Below are 16,632 nucleotides of genomic sequence, written 5' to 3'. Positions count from 1 at the left end.
ATTGTCCCCAGCACAAGGTGCACCTGTGTAATGATCATGCTGTTTAATCAGCTTCTTGGATGGAATATCTTGGCGAAGGAGAAATGCTCACTAACAGGGATGTAAACACATTTGTGCAAAAAAATTGAGAAGAAAAAATATTTTTGTGCGTATGGAACATTTCTGGGATCTTTTATTTCAGCTCATGAAACATGGGACCAACACTTTAAATGTTGCGTTTATATTTTTGTTAAGCATAATTATCAGTGATAAAATATCCAAAGTATTCAAAAGATCCAAGCTGGAATGTGAGCCTATAAGAAAATGCCTCAGCTGATTAACTGACCCGGAAAGACTTTATCTGAAACACACCCTCTGACCAGTGGCCCATAACCCTCCACTTCCTGGTTACTAAACAGATGAGGTAATTGCTGAGGTAAGGCTAAGCTGCTAATAAGTTTACAGGGACTTTTATAGGACATGGAGGCTTTGTGCAGAGTAAGCCAAACACACACCCAACTGTACTTCACTCTATCTCCCTGTTGCCTATCTTTTACTGGAGTAGCCTACAAGCAGGCACCCTCTAAATATGTAGCTAGTTTCATAAATGTGGCTCGTGGCAACAATTTAGCTTGATGCTTTGTTGCCATTGTGAAATGTTGGCAGACTTGGATAACATCTTCAAATATTGTAACAGTAGAAAACGTTGCTATTCCTGATAAAGATAAGTGTGTTTAGTATTTGGTCTTATGGCAGCCAATTTTATGTTCACCAATGATTGCAGTGTTCTTTTGGTCGGAGAGAACAGAAAGAAAAGATAGCATTCTTCTGTGAACAGATATACTTTGTTTGGTTCATGGAGAGCCATTCCATATATACAGTGGGGAGAAGTATTTGATACACTGCCGATTTTGCAGGTTTTCCTACTTACAAAGCATGTAGAGGTCTGTAATTTTTATCATAGGTCCACTTCAACTGTGAGAGAAATCCAGAAAATCACATTGTATGATTTTTAAGTAATTAATTTGCATTTTATTGCATGACATAAGTATTTGATACATCAGAAAAGCAGAACTTAATATTTGGTACAGAAACCTTTGTTTGCAATTACAGAAATCATACATTTCCTGTAGGTCTTGACCAGGTTTGCACACACTGCAGTAGGGATTTTGGCCCACTCCTCCATACAGACCTTCTCCAGATCCTTCAGGTTTCGGGGCTGTCGCTGGGCAATACAGACTTTCAGCTCCCTCCAAAGATTTTCTATTGGGTTCAGGTCTGGAGACTGGCTAGGCCACTCCAGGACCTTGAGATGCTTCTTACGGAGCCACTCCTTAGTTGCCCTGGCTGTGTGTTTCGGGTCGTTGTCATGCTGGAAGACCCAGCCACGACCCATCTTCAATGCTCTTACTGAGGGAAGGAGGTTGTTGGCCAAGATCTCGCGATACATGGCCCCATCCATCCTCCCCTCAATACGGTGCAGTCGTCCTGTCCCCTTTGCAGAAAAGCATCCCCAAAGAATGATGTTTCCACCTCCATGCTTCGCGGTTGGGATGGTGTTCTTGGGGTTGTACTCATCCTTCTTCTTACTCCAAACACAGCGAGTGGAGTTTAGACCAAAAAGCTCTATTTTTGTCTCATCAGACCACATGACCTTCTCCCATTCCTCCTCTGGATCATCCAGATGGTCATTGGCAAACTTCAGACGGGCCTGGACATGCGCTGGCTTGAGCAGGGGTACCTTGCGTGCGCTGCAGGATTTTAGACTGTGGTCCCAGCTCTCTTCAGGTCATTGACCAGGTCCTTCCGTATAGTTCTGGGCTGATCCCTCACCTTCCTCATGATCATTGATGCCCCACGAGGTGAGATCTTGCATGGAGCCCCAGACCGAGGGTGATTGACCGTCATCTTGAACTTCTTCCATTTTCTAATAATTGCGCCAACAGTTGTTGCCTTCTCACCAAGCTGCTTGCCTATTGTCCTGTAGCCCATCCCAGCCTTGTGCAGGTCTACAATTTTATCCCTGATGTCCTTACACAGCTCTCAGGTCTTGGCCATTGTGGAGAGGTTGTAGTCTGTTTGATTGAGTGTGTGGACAGGTGTCTTTTATACAGGTAACGAGTTCAAACAGGTGCAGTTAATACAGGTAATGAGTGGAGAACAGGAGGGCATCTTAAAGAAAAACTAACAGGTCTGTGAGAGCCGGAATTCTTACTGGTTGGTAGGTGATCAAATACTTATGTCATGCAATAAAATGCAAATTAATTACTTAAAAATCATACGTGATTTTCTGGATTTTTGTTTTAGATTCCGTCTCTCACAGTTGAAGTGTACCTATGATAAAACATTACAGACCTCTACATGCTTTGTAAGTAGAAAAACCTGCAAAATCGGCAGTGTATCAAATACTTGTTCTCCCCACTGTATATATATATATATATATATATATATATATACAGTGCCTTCAGAAAGTATTCAGACCCCTTGACTTTTCCCACATTTTGTTACGTTACAGCCTTATTCTAAAATGGATTAAATATTACTTTTTTCTCAGCAATCTACACACACTACCCCATAATGACAGTGAAAAAAGTTTTTGAAATCTTTGCAAATGTATATAAAAAAAAAAACATAAATACCTTATTTACATAAGTATTCAGACCCTTTGCTATGAGACTCGAAACTGAGCTCAGGTGCATCCTGTTTCCATTGATCATCATTTAGATGTTTCTACAACTTGATTGGAGTCCACCTGTGGTAAATTCAATTGATTGGGCATGATTTGGAAAGGCACACACCTGTTTATATAAGGTCCCACAGTTGACAGTGCATGTCATAGCAAAAACCAAGCTATGAGGTCAAAGAAATTGTCCATAGAGATCCGAGACAGGATTATGTCGAGGCACAGATCTGGGGAAGGGTACCAAAACATGTCTGCAGCATTGAAGGTCCCCAAGAACACAATGGCCTCCATACGTTTGGAATCATCAAGACTCCTCCTAGAGCTGGCCGCCTGGCCAAACTGAGCAATCCGGGGAGAAGGGCCTTGGTCAGGGAGGTGACCAAGAACCCTATGGTCACTCCGACAGAGCTCTAGAGTTCCTCTGTGGAAATGGGAGAACCTTCCAGAAGGACAACCATCTCTGCAGCACTCCACCAATCAGGCCTTTATGGTAGAGTGGCCAGACAGAATCCACTGCTCAGTAAAAGGCACATGACAGCCCGCTTGGAGTTTGCCAAAAGGCACCTAAAGACTCTCAGACCATGAGAAACAAGATTCTCTGCTCTGATGAAACCAAGATTGAACTCTTTGGCCTGAATGCCAAGCGTCACGTCTGGAGGAAACCTGGCACCATCCCTACGGTGAAGCATTGTGGTGGCAGCACCATGCTGTGGGAATATTTTTCAACGGCAGGGACTGTGAGACTAGTCAGAATCGAGGCAAAGATGAACGGAGCAAAGTACAGAGAGATCCTTGATGAAAACCTGCTCCAGAGCGCTCAGGACCTCAGACTGGGGCGAAGGTTCACCTTTCAACAGGACAACGACCCTAAGCACACAGCCAAGACAACGCAGGAGTGGCTTCGGAACAAATCTCTGAATGTCCTTGAGTGGCCCTGCCAGAGCCCGGACTTGAACCCGATTGAACATCTCTGGAGAGACCTGAAAATAGCTGTGCAGCAACGCTCCCCATCCAACCTGACAAAGCTTGAGAGGATCTGCAGAGAATGGGAGAAACTCCCCAAATACAGGTGTGCCAAGCTTGTAGCGTCATACCCAAGAAGACTCGATGCTGTAATCGCTGCCAAAGGTGCTTCAACAAAGTACTGAGTAAAGTGTCTGAGTACTTATGTAAATGTGTTATTTCAACAATGTATAAAAACCTGTTTTTGCTTTGTCATTATGGGGTATTGTGTGTAGATTGCTGAGAAAAAAGTAATATTTAATCAATTTTAGAATAAGGCTGTAACGTAACAAAATGTGGAAAAAGTCAAGGGGTCTGAATACTTTCCGAAGGCACTGTATCACACTCCAGGAACCCCAGGTAGAGTAGCTGCTGCTTTCCCAACAGCTAATGGGGATCCTAATAAAATACCAACCATTCTCAGTGTTGAGGATTCAGAGTCCACAATAACTACACAATGACGCACACAGAAGGCATTGTACAAATCCCCCTTCTTTTAATTGTTTCGATTTCATTATATAAATACACATTTACAGATAATTTCTGTCCATGAGACATCATGGTGAACAATGAATGACAATGAAAGCATCGACAAAACTACAATCAATCATTTCCGAGTTCTCATATTCCCGTGTCCTATAAGAGAGTGATGAGATGGAGACAGCCTTGCCCCCTACACTCAGAGCAGATAGATGCACACTGCCTGTCTGTCTGCTACTGTAGCCCAGAGCCATCATGGCCTAGCCAGTTAGGACATTGCCTGCCCACCTCTGTCAACCAGTTGCCCAGCCCATTTGGAGGACCACTTTGGCTAGTCTAGGGTCCTCTCTTCCAAACTGTCAACATGTTTTTTTTTAAACAGCTCTTTCGGTTTGACATAAATACAAAATAGACAATGTACACTATTTAAATGGGGTTGATTCTTAAAACATTTTCCATTCAACAAAGATTCTCAAACAACGTTATTACAATGTTATTTGCATGTGACACACATACTGTGATTATTATTATTTACAGCAGATAAGGATCACCAGAATAAATAAAAGGTCTTTCTCCTCTCTGAGCCCTGGGGCCAGATACTGCACATTTATGTTGAAATGCATCAGATTTACTATGGTTTGTGAAAACGCATAACCAATAGACTGAAAAATCAGGAGGGTTTTGGCTATTAACTTAGTGAAATGAAGAGGTGAGAAAAGGTGCTATAAATTCCAGTAAGAAATTGAAGCTACTGGTAGATCATTTCTATGGAAACACTCATGAGAAAAAACATCCAAAGCTACAAAATATAAAATGGCTGCTTGACATCATTTGATGACATGACTTTAGTTTAGCCTAACTTTCGGGTTGTTCTTCGGCCAAGACACAAGGTGGTTAACACCATGTACTAGCCCCTCTTTAGGAAACACAGAATGCCCTTTTCAAATGACAAGGGGATGACTGACTGACCACAGCACTAGATGAACAAACCAACAACGACTTTGTACAATGCTCTACACACACACCCCCACCCACCACTGGGACGGACTGACTCGCAATAACAATGTGGCATCCATTTACTTCACTGTTTTCACTATTCTGATTACACAACATTTGAGAAACCGCTGACTCTGCACCCCCAGGGTCATAAAGAGAGCTGAACTGAAGTACAAACTGCTGGTTGGGTGATCTGTACAGATCCTAACCCCGCTGTGTGACATTGTATCAACTAATCACTGAGAGAAAGTACTGTAGAAAGGAGTGAGCAGGAGGACTAATGCCTAGTTGGAAATAGTAGTCATGTGCCTCTTTAGCCCAGAAAATACTCAACATGGCTCAGTCCACCAAAACCCCATGGAAAACACCCTGGTGTGTTATTTCTTAAAAATCTCAAATCATTGGTGATAGGTTCTCTCTGTAGGCAGTTCAGAGAACATAGTGGTCATCTAGGATGTGGCATAGCGTGCACTTAGTGGCTGGGTCAAACACAGACCCCAACAGCACATACCACCTGTTTCTCCATGTTACAACATCAGACTATGACAATGCAAAGCAAAACCACCATTTGAGATGGGAGACGTTTGATAAGTAGTTGGGTTGCAGTCAGCTAGCTGTTGCTATTTGTCAGTTCCACCGAATACAGAGAGAAGTGTGCTGACTGTTTCAGTAAGCAGTGCTGGTTGGCTGGAACCATATGTTAGCTGACAGCCCATCAGAAATGATCATTTACCCACTTCACAGGTTTCAAAAGTGCATAGTAGACCCAAATGCATACACCTCAAAGGAACAATCCTCTCAGGTTAGCTCTAGTGTCACGAGGAGAAACTGGTGGCTGCTGAACGCATGGAGTTAGCGCCATCTAGTTTGGCTTTGGTCTAACTAACATAATTGTGACATCAATTAGCAATAAAATAAAACAGTCAACACATTTTCCTGTTAAAAATGCTTAATTCTTTCACTGCACATTTTCACTGTTCTTGAATGTCTGCCCCACTCTTTGGTCTCATTCAGGTGGAGGTGGATGGGGAGAACCCTGGTTGTGTAGCATACTGTAAGTGCACCCGGCTGGAGCTGGGGGTATCGCTGACAGGGGTAAGGTGGTGGTGGTGGTGTCTGTAGTAGAGGGGTGTGGGTGTGTGGGGTATGTATGTGCCAGTGTTGTACAGTAGGGACATGCAGATCAAACATAACACATGCACATCCTCTGATCCATGCTTTAGTCTTCGGGAGGTGGAAGGTTTGAATCAGGCTATTTAAAACCCAAAACTCAGACTGAACTTGAAATTAGTCTCCAATCCCAGAGCTCTGACAGAGACGAGAATCCAAGAGGGAGACAGAGAGCGGGGGGGAGGATTGAAACAGAGGGACAAAATGAAGGAGTGATCGGAGAGAGTTTGTTCTAATCCTCAGTTTGGTGGATAGATATAGATATATATCATGTCTATCAAGTCATAAGGAGTCCTGGTCTCTTGGCAGCGTGCCACCCGTGTCCATTTGGTTGGACCTTTGCCACAGTATGGGGGGTTGACTGGCTGGCTGGTTGACTGGCACTGGTGAGTCCTGGCTCTGGTGACAGCTGGCCTGGCTGGCTGCTGGGGGCTCCAGGGTGGGGCCCTCAGGGGGCCTGGCCGTGCCCACCTGAGGGGAGGGCTCCAGCGGGTAGACAGGGCTGGGAGGGGAGGGTCACTGCTGGGGCTTGGAGGTGGGCTGGCTGGCTGCAGGCTGGGAGGTCTCTGGAACCTCGACGGTGATGGAATGCGGCTGGATCACGATAGGGGCACGCGGACCTGCAGGAAGACATGGGACTGGGTCAGATTAACTACCAAAAAATAACCCTCAATAGAGAAAAGGACAGTTGATACAGTGCCTTCAGAACGTATTCATAACCCTTGACTTACTCCACATTGTTATTTTACAGCCTGAATTCAAAATTGATTAAATTATTGTTTTTTTCTCACCCATCTACACACAAAGTGAAGACATGTTTAGACATTTTAGCAATTGTATTGAAAATGAAATACAGAAATATCTCATTTACGTAAGTATTCACACCCCTAAGTCAATACCTTGTAGAAGCACATTTGGCAGCGATTACAGCTGTGAGTCTTTCTGGGTAAGTCTTTAAGAGCTTTCCACACCTGGATTGTGCAACATTTACCCATTATTATTTTTAAAATTCTTCAAGCTCATACCCATAACATGATGGAGCCACCACTATGCTTGCAAATATGGAGAGTGGTACTCAGTAATGTGTTGTATTGGATTTGCCCCAAACATAACACCTTGTATTCAGGACAAAAAGTTAATTGCTTTGCCACATTTTTTGCAGTATTACTTTAGTGCCTTGTTGCAAACAGGATGCATGTTTTTGAATATTATTATTCCGTACAGGCTTCTTTTTCCCTCTGTCAATTAGGTTAGTATTGTGGAGTAACTACAATATAACAGTTTTAAAGTCACCATTGGCCTCATGGTGAAATCTCTGAGCGGTTTCCTTCCTCTCCAGCAACTGAGTTAGGAACAGTCATGTACAGACAGGTAACACCAATGATCACAATGACTTTCATACGTCAATGACAATGACTTTGTAAACATCAAATGACATATCAGGGTTCTGTAGATATAGGCTAATGATGACATGATGCCAATGAGGAATTAAAACAGGAATATCAGTACAGGTTGAGGTTCATGCAGACTGTATAAGCCAAAGGTCTGTGACTACAATAAAACTTCCTCACAAAGGATAAAGCCGCTAGGCTGAGGCCATGAGGGCAAAGTCTTGGCTGCCAGGTACACACAGAGTATTTACTGGCTGGATGATTGATAGGAAGCTTACAATCCTCATCTAGCTTTGCTGCATTAAATCCTGTTATCAAAAAATAAGTGACCTCTTCTGAAATACAGAGTTCCAAATCCAGCAAGTCATGTTTTATGATTTTTGTTTTGTTAATGCACCGTCTTATAAGTTATCATCTTATACCAGTTTGTCATGATTTAGGCTACTTGCTGAGTGAAAATGTTAAATAAAAAGTTCACAATTTTAGCAATAGCCTGTTGTATCTCAAATAGATACAATTCACAAGGGAATGTATTATTAGTAGGAGGCATGACCTCAAGTTGGGCCCTTGTTTAACTGTCCTCAGGTGTAACCTGTCCTGAAGTGTTGAAACTCCACGAGGGTCATGTTCAGTAGGTGGGAAAAGTTTTGAAACAAGGAAGTGCTACCTGAGTGTGTCCAGTGAGGACACATAATTTGGTTTTCTGTTGCAAAACGTTTTGCTACGGTGTGCCCTACTGAACATGACCAAGTGTGTATCAGGAACCTACCTGCCCTCCCCTGGCGAGGCTCATCCACACTGTCACTGTCCTTATAGAGGACACATCCAAAACGCAGCAGAGGGAGAGCACAGAGCACTGCTTTGAAAGCACTTCTACTATTAGTGTTAGACTACTACCCCTACTATATCAGATTACAATGTAATGCAATGATAGTAATGATTCACTACTATCCCAACATCATTATATAGCCATTGTCTCTCGAATCTTCAAGCTATCACTCTGGTATTGCTAAAGAGAGAATAATAGACTGACACGTCAACAGGCGTCATGGTGTTGAACAAACAGACCACTAACAGAGCGAGGACAGTGCTGAGGAAGTAGGTGTGAGGTGAGATGACAATGGCTGGATGTGACAGGACAGCGGTGGTCCATCTAGGGGGTATTGGTCTCAACACTGCACTGTACACACACCTGTCCCTAGTCCCTACCACAGGTGACAGTGGAACCCCACGAACAAACTCTCAAAATACATCCTAATAGTACTCTGTGGGTATCATGGAATATTCCAGACTATTCGAGTATTAGTATATTCCAGACTATCTAGGAACTCTATGCCCGGTCTTTAATGGAAACACTACTAATGCTCCTAACCTAAAGTGGTTGGCACCTGACTGACATACTAGAATGTTCTGTAATTCCCTGGGAGTTAGCCTACAGTATGTGTAGGTTAATGAAGGCATATCCTGTGAGGTTACTGTTTCAACCCTGCTTCAGAGTGACAACCCCCTCCCCCCTTCTTTTCTCACAGCTATGATTAGTCTATCACCTCCACCACTATGAAGGGAGAGCATGAATCATAGAAATAGAATGAATCAATATAGTTCTATAGTATGAATACTGTGCGAACACTGTAGTTGCTGGACCCACACTGGACTGGCTCAGCCAAGCGGTCAGCTACCTCTACGTCAGGCCCCAGTGGGATCATAGGGTTTTGTTAGCTTATGACAAAAAGGGACTGTGCTTTTAGCACATTGCTCTCTGTCCTGCACATACCCACAGGCTAGGTTTTCAACTAACCAGCCTGACATTTCATTGATGTTTCATATAAATAGACTGCTACGGTTTATTGAAGGCAGCTAATGTGTTGTGGGTTGAGTGAGTACTTGGCTGCTGTGGGGCCCTGTGTTGCCTAAGGGCTGGATTCAATCCGTATCGCGGAAGTTACGCGTTAAAATGTAAAGGTAATTTCCGACTGAGCCGACATATGTAGCGTTTAAAGTGAATGCAGTCTCCTCGCGGAAGATGTGTGTTATAGCACGATTGAAATTTAAAGGCAATGTTCCCGCAGAGACTGCATTCACGTTAAACGTCGGCTCAATCACAAATGACCTTTACATTTTAACGCGGATCCCCGATACGGACTGAATCCAGCCCTAAGTGTCCCTGTGGTCTTGCTGGTAAGGTAATGGGATACTGGGCAGAGATTAGGCTATATCTAATTACCATTTACCAGGCCTAATTAATAAAGAGATGACATCCACTTTATAACCAAGGCAGCAAATAGTTACTGCAGATATATTCATGATGGACCAAACACAATCAAAATACTTAGCAATCAATTAACTGAAATGATTGTTATGGAACGATTGCAAGAGACATTATATACAAGGCAAGCTCATGTGGCCATGCTCAAAGCATTTTGAAGTAACAGCCATGACGTCATGCAACACTGACAGGCAAACAGAATGGATGGATAGTGAGCCAGTCGAACTACCAAACAGCTGAACATGGTACAAAGGCACCATGTGTCACTACGAACAAATACAGCACGGTGAAACAGGGGTTGGTCTGGGGCGTGACGGATGGACAACACGATGCAGATGGGATAAGTACAACCAGTACATCAGGTAGACGGGGGGGCTTACGAGTCATTTAGACTCTGGCAGCGTTTCGCCTGGGTTCTCAGCAGCCACTGGACTGGTCGGGTTGTCACCCACTGGACTGGCAGGGCCTAGGTTGATGCTCTCAGCCACAGGGCTCGATACAGCGATAGGTACGGCTACAGGTATGGGTTGGACAATGATTACTGTGTCACCTGGTGGATCAAAACACACAAACGTACAGAAACACCTCTCTGTCAGAACGAGATGAACCTGTCCTGCTCATTGGGCCAGAGTATACTGATGTGTTATCCCCATTCCCATACTGCCCTGGGGCTGATAGCTTGTCATGTCCTGTTTAGCTTTCAGGTACTGTAGATGAAGCACAGTTCCTGTTTTTGTGTGAGATTATTCATGTCACCTAGGTATTCGCCTAAACATGTGAATATCTCTGAAACCAACAGCAAATCAAATTGCATCATCATTTCATAACTTCTTATACTGAAATTCCTACTGGTGTGACAGCAATTTGGGCTTAGGGTCATGACTATAGGGTCACCATGGTCGCTGATCACTCCGACCTCAGAACAAAAACAAGGCAATTCGGAGTCTAGTCCTTGGGACTGTCTGCTATTGAGTGATCTGAGCTCTCCTGCTGCCGTGTTAACAGGCAACATGAGTCGAGGAGCTGTGAGTCCTGTCCTCAGACCAACCAGTCAAGGACACGACACAGAAGTCTGAGGAAGAGAGAGCATCCTCAGATCTGACAGGACTGTATTATTAATCGCCCTCATCTTGCTTCTGTCTCAGCCCTTTTCCTGGCCTGTTCTGACCTGCACTGAGGACCACTGATAGTAGAGGATAAAACAAAGCTTCTTGTTGGGTTTGAAATGTTGTTAATGTGTACATGTTATTGCACACTACATCCATAGCTTTGACATAGAAAGATGACATGCAGAAATACCAAACAACAACATTTCATTACCGTTTTATCATTTCAACATGTAGAAAAAAGATTCAAATAAATGTCAGAGCTTGGGCTATAACTTGGATAATATCCTCCTCTGTGATATGAACCAGCAGTGTGTGTGAGCTATAAATACATGCACTTTTAGCTGTTCTGCTTCATTAAGGTAATCTATGGGCTAGCCTTCAGCCTCAACCCCTTGAGCAGGATCAGGTGCTGTAGAACGGGAGTTCTGCCTAGCAGAGCTAGACACTGGCGCTTCTCCCCTCCTCCTCTCCCTCCATTCCCCCATCCCTGTTTGGCTGCTCTGGCCCCATCTGTGCTCTGCGGTTTCCCTGCCTCTCCTCCCTCTACTCTCCGGCGCCTATGCTCTGAAAGGAAGTGACAGCGTTAAGTCAGGCTGAAAAACCGACATCTGCGAGGCGGCCTGCCGCTGAGGTATCGTGAAGAGCGCCAGGACTCAGGAAAAGGGCCAACCCAGAAGGACAGGGATGAGGGGCATACTGTATTTATCCTGCTACCCTCCTCATGACCTCTAGCCCAACTATAGTATAGAGTATATACTATGCATGTGCAGTACCACGCTCTCAGTTTTATATCCAATGCCAAACAGTCTCCTTCCCAGCTTGCTCTCACCTCCGTCCGTCTCAGCTTTGATCTGAGCCTCCAGGTCCTCTGGGTCCACGTACTGGTAGTGATCATCCTCCTCTGGCGGCTTGCACTTCCCGCAGCAGAAACAGCAGCAGCAGCAGCAACAGCAGCAGGAGAAGACGGTGCAGCACACAGCCATGGTCTGCAGCACAAGGGCATAACACAAACACACAGCATAGTCAGTCAGGACAGCCACACGCCGTCATCCTGTCCCATGAAAACCTCTACATATCTGGCCTCAGATCTACAGGGTGACCCAGTGAGAGAACCTAGTGGATGTTTTGGGTTTTTTGGAGGTAGATCAGCTTAATATTGCAGATAGATTGTAACTTCCATCAATGTAATTGTCTGCATCACTTCCAATCCCCCATGTTTTTTATATATATACTCCCCTTTATTACTTTTCAACCCCACCATCCTTTCCCTACTTGGGGTAAATTAGTGAACAACAATGCTTGGGCCTCTACTTCCAGCTTATACTTACTATCTACATTTTATGGACAGTCAATTTTTACAATAATTCTATTTTATTTGTTTTTGCTCCTGAACTTCTTCTACTCTCAACCTCTCCGATCATTTTCATGATGTCCATCCGGTTTGCTTCTATATGCCATATCTTTCTAACTGTGCTCTTTCCCAAAAGCTCCCAACATACAACCTATATACTTATTAGAACCTAGTGGATGTTAGCAGCAGAGACCTCCTGGTTCGGACAGTGGCTTTGCCCTCAGTGCTCTCTGCTTTTCAATCCTACATATCCAATGTAATACATGTGATGCTCTCAATAATCCTACTGCACTGTGCTTTCTAGGGTATATGAAAAATGTATGCACTCACTAACTAAGTCGCTCTGGATAAGAGAGTCTGCTAAATGACTAAAATGTAAATGTATAAATAAGTGGAGCGGTTTTGTTCCTCCCTGCAATTTTCCTGTGCTTTGTATTTTTCTTTGTAGATGAAAGCAGAGTGAGGTTTGTGAGACAGTCACTGGATCGTCCTCTCTGCATCTCGACCACTCTTCATACTGTACTGTACTCAGCATCAAAGGCCTCACATCTCAGTGACTGAGCACAACTACACAGAACACAGTTCTAAATAAAGACTGCTTTGCTCTGACACTTTTCAAAGCAATAACACACAGATACTTTCACTAATAGACTGTCAATGCACTCCCACCACAAGATAGAAGGGTGTCTAATGCATGGAGTAGACATAGTACTAAACAGTGAAGTCTAGCCATAGTAATGTCTAATACAATGTGATGAGTGTGTGAGTGACGTGGCTGTAAAAGCAGTCCAGTCAGTATGTCATCACAGACAGAGAGAGTAGGCTGGGAATCAGGATGGGTTAATCACCCCACTGTTGGAGGCTCCTGCAGTACTGACAACACCAAGGATAACCTGTCCACAGAGGGTCATGGTCACCTGAGTACTCATTCTATTAGCCTGTTAGACTAAAGGTGTTTTTTAAAGGGGTTATGAGGTACTCTCTCTCGCTCTCTCACCTTAAACCACCACTTGGACATGAGGAAGTAGTATTTGACGCTCTCCTCTCCAAACTGCTCGGACACGTAGAGGCCCATGGAGCCGTATTCTTCGTAGATCCTCCTCTTGCCATCATCGTTCAGGATTGAGTTGGCGTTGTTGATCTCTTTAAACGTATCCGCAGCCTCCGGGTTGTCTGGGTTCTTGTCTGGGTGGTACTTCAACGCTAGTTTCCTGTAAATGGATGTATGAATTAACAAATGGATGGATGGATGGATGAATGTATAAATTCATTAATCTCAGTCCACACCATCACATACAAATTCTGCAAAACTCTAAATAAGAGCTTATAACTCATTAAAAGTCCATACTCCTGTGTCTGATGGACCAATTCATGAATAAAGCTGATCATTAACTTTCTCCAGGAAATGGAGAAACAGGCTTACCGGTTATGTGGCTATAACAACCAGAGACAGGCTAAGTGTGTTACCTGTAGGCCCTCTTAATGTCATCAGCGGAAGCTCCTTTCTCCAGGCCTAGCACCTTGTACAGGCTTTCCCCTGTGGTGGACATCTTCCTCTGGGGGCCTGGCCGATTTGGCTCTGCTGAGCCTGGTCCTGTGCCTGCCGTGGCCATGGCTGAAGTCTGCCAAGATACACACACACAGTAACACAGGATTCTATGAGATTAAAATTCTATAAGAGGAACAGGAGCTCAAGCAGTAGAAAATTTGAGGTGCCGGTACTCAGCTCCGGCGAGCTCCTGCCCAAGTCAAGCACTGCTTCTTATCCCTTGCGCAAATAGCCTACAGCTGTGTTTGTCCCGAGCTGGAAACTGAGGGCCAATAATATTTTATACAATGTTGCAAGTTCACTAGTGCAAGCTTCAGGCTGAACCCAATTTAATAGTTGATACAATGTTTCAAGTTCATTGCAAACAGGCCATGCATAGCCAATGTGCATTTTTGGATTTTGTAATTGTTTTTATTAGGATATTTTCTATCTGCAGGCTGCAATGTTTTAATTTGTTGGCTTTATGTAGGCTATTTTTACATAGTTGGCAATGGCAATAGAAGTTACTTTTTAGGTTTGTCTCATTTTCATTTAGATTTGGATAGAATTTTGATTAACCATTGATTGAGATATGAAGACGTTATTATAAGTTAAATGAAACTGTTCCACAAAAATGTGCATATGAAAACCATGACTGGCACGCATATCAGTATAAATGGTAAGATAAATTGGCATTTCACATGAGAAAGGTTGCCGACTCCACGTGTAGCCTATTACCAGCAACTTCAGGAGAATAAGGCAAAATCTGCAAAAGCCAGCAGGAGTGGGAGGAGAATGGTTGGGTCAGGTTAAGGTTTTTTTCTTCCTCTAGATCTCTGGCTCCCTCTTGAGTCATTTGTGTCTTATTTCATCAAACACTAAGCTTAAAGCATCAGACAAGCTCAATACATATAGTTGATTTGATTAAAACACATATACAGTGCCTTCGGAAAGTCTTCAGACCACTTGTCTGCGACCGGGAGACTCATGGGCGGCGCACAATTGGCCCAGCGTCGTCCAGGGTAGGGGAGGGAATGGCCGGCAGGGATGTAGCTCAGTTGATAGAGCATGGCGTTTGCAATGCCAGGGTTGTGGGTTCGATTCCCACGGGGGGCCAGTATAAAAAAAAATATGTATTCACTAACTGTAAGTCGCTCTGGATAAGAGCGTCTGCTAAATGACGTAAATGTAAATGTAAAATGTTGTCTTTTTCCACATTTTGTTACGTTACAGCCTTATTCTAAAATTGATTAAATATTATTTATCATCAATCTACACACAATGCCCATAATGACAAAGCAAACACTTATTTTTTTGTGCTCATTTATTATAAATAAAATCTGAAATATCACATTTACATAAGTATTCAGACCCTTTACTTAGTTGAAGCACCTTTGGCAGCGATTACAGCATCGAGTCTTCATGGGTATGACGCTACAAACTTGGCACACCTGTATTTGGGGAGTTTCTCCCATTTTTCTCTGCAGATCCTCTCAAGCACTGTCAGGTTGGATGGGGAGCGTTGCTGCACAGCTATTTTCAGGTCTCTCCAGAGATGTTCGATCGGGTTCAAGTCCGGGCTCTGGCTGGGCCACTCATGGACATTCAGAGATTTGTCCCGAAGCCACTCCTGCTCCTCCTCTTGGCTGTGTGCTTAGGGTCATTGTCCTGTTGGAAGGTGAACCTTCACCCCAGTCTGAGGTCTGGAGCAGGTTTTCATCAAGGATTTCTGTACTTTTCTCCGTTCATCTTTGCCTCGATCCTGACTAGTCTCACAGTCCCTGCCGCTGAAAAACAACCCCACAGCATGGTGCTGCCACCATGCTTCACAGTAGGGATGGTGCCAGGTTTCCTCCAGACGTGACGCTTGGCATTCAGGCCAAAGAGTTCAATCATGGTTTCATCAGACCACAGAATCTTGTTTCTCATGGTCTGAGAGTCTCTAGGTGCCTTTTGGCAAACTCCAAGTGGGCTGTCATGTGCCTTTTACTGAGGAACGGCTTCCATCTGGCCACTCTACCCTAAAGGCCTGATTGGTGGAGTGCTGCAGAGATGGTTGTCCTTCTGGAAGGTTCTCCCATCTCCACAGAGGAACTCTAGAGCTCTGTCAGTGACCATCGGGTTCTTGGTCACCACCCTGACCAAGGCCCTTCTTCCCCGATTGCTCAGTTTGACCGGGCGGCCAGCTCTAGGAAGAGTCTTGGTGGTTCCAAACTTCTTCCATTTAAGAATGATGGAAGCCACTGGGTTATTGGGGAACATCAATGCTGCAGAAAGTTTTTGTACCCTTCCCCAGATCCGTGTCTCGACACAATCCTGTCTCGGAGCTCTACGGACAATTCCTTCGACCTCATATGGCTTGGTTTTTGCTCTGACATGCACTGTCAACTGTGGGACCTTATATAGACAGGTGTGTGCCTTTCCAAACCATGTCCAATCAATTGAATTTACCACAGGTGGACTCCAATCAAGTTGTAGAAACATCAAGGATGATCAATGGAAACATGATGCACCTGAGCTCAATTTCGAGTCTCATAGCAAAGGGTCTGAATACTTATGTAACTAAGGCATTTCTTATTCTTTTTTTAACCTGTTTTCACTGCCATTATGGCCTACTGTGTGTAGATTGATGAGACATTGTTTTTATTTAATCAATTTTAGAATTAGGCTGTAACAT

General features: G+C 44.0%; 1 protein-coding gene across 5 annotated transcripts in view; it reads right to left on the bottom strand.

Moving 5' to 3' along the window:
• Positions 1-4,144: 4,144 nt before the first annotated feature.
• The window catches only part of LOC121548886 (dnaJ homolog subfamily C member 5), a 34,294-nt gene continuing 21,806 nt past the window's right edge, over positions 4,145-16,632 (bottom strand). Inside the window, exons 2-7 of one of the 5 annotated variants that reach the window (XM_041860521.2) lie at positions 13,895-14,049; positions 13,425-13,638; positions 11,906-12,062; positions 10,348-10,517; positions 8,471-8,510; positions 6,847-6,930 (exon numbers count right to left, since the gene is read on the bottom strand). In XM_041860521.2, coding sequence (XP_041716455.1) covers positions 10,351-10,517; positions 11,906-12,062; positions 13,425-13,638; positions 13,895-14,040 — 684 coding nt within the window. In that variant the 5' untranslated portion in view covers positions 14,041-14,049 and the 3' untranslated portion in view covers positions 6,847-6,930; positions 8,471-8,510; positions 10,348-10,350. Of the gene's footprint in view, positions 6,931-8,470; positions 8,511-10,347; positions 10,518-11,218; positions 11,641-11,905; positions 12,063-13,424; positions 13,639-13,894; positions 14,050-16,632 lie in introns of those variants that run through there. The other 4 variants (XM_041860520.2, XM_041860524.2, XM_041860523.2 and 1 more) reach the window with 4 other exon arrangements.

The sequence above is a fragment of the Coregonus clupeaformis genome, chromosome 33 (genome assembly GCF_020615455.1).
Source record: "Coregonus clupeaformis isolate EN_2021a chromosome 33, ASM2061545v1, whole genome shotgun sequence".
Taxonomy (NCBI): Eukaryota; Metazoa; Chordata; class Actinopteri; order Salmoniformes; family Salmonidae; genus Coregonus; species Coregonus clupeaformis.
The sequence above is the reverse complement of the archived record's forward strand: the minus strand, read 5'-3'. Positions and strand labels throughout refer to the sequence as shown.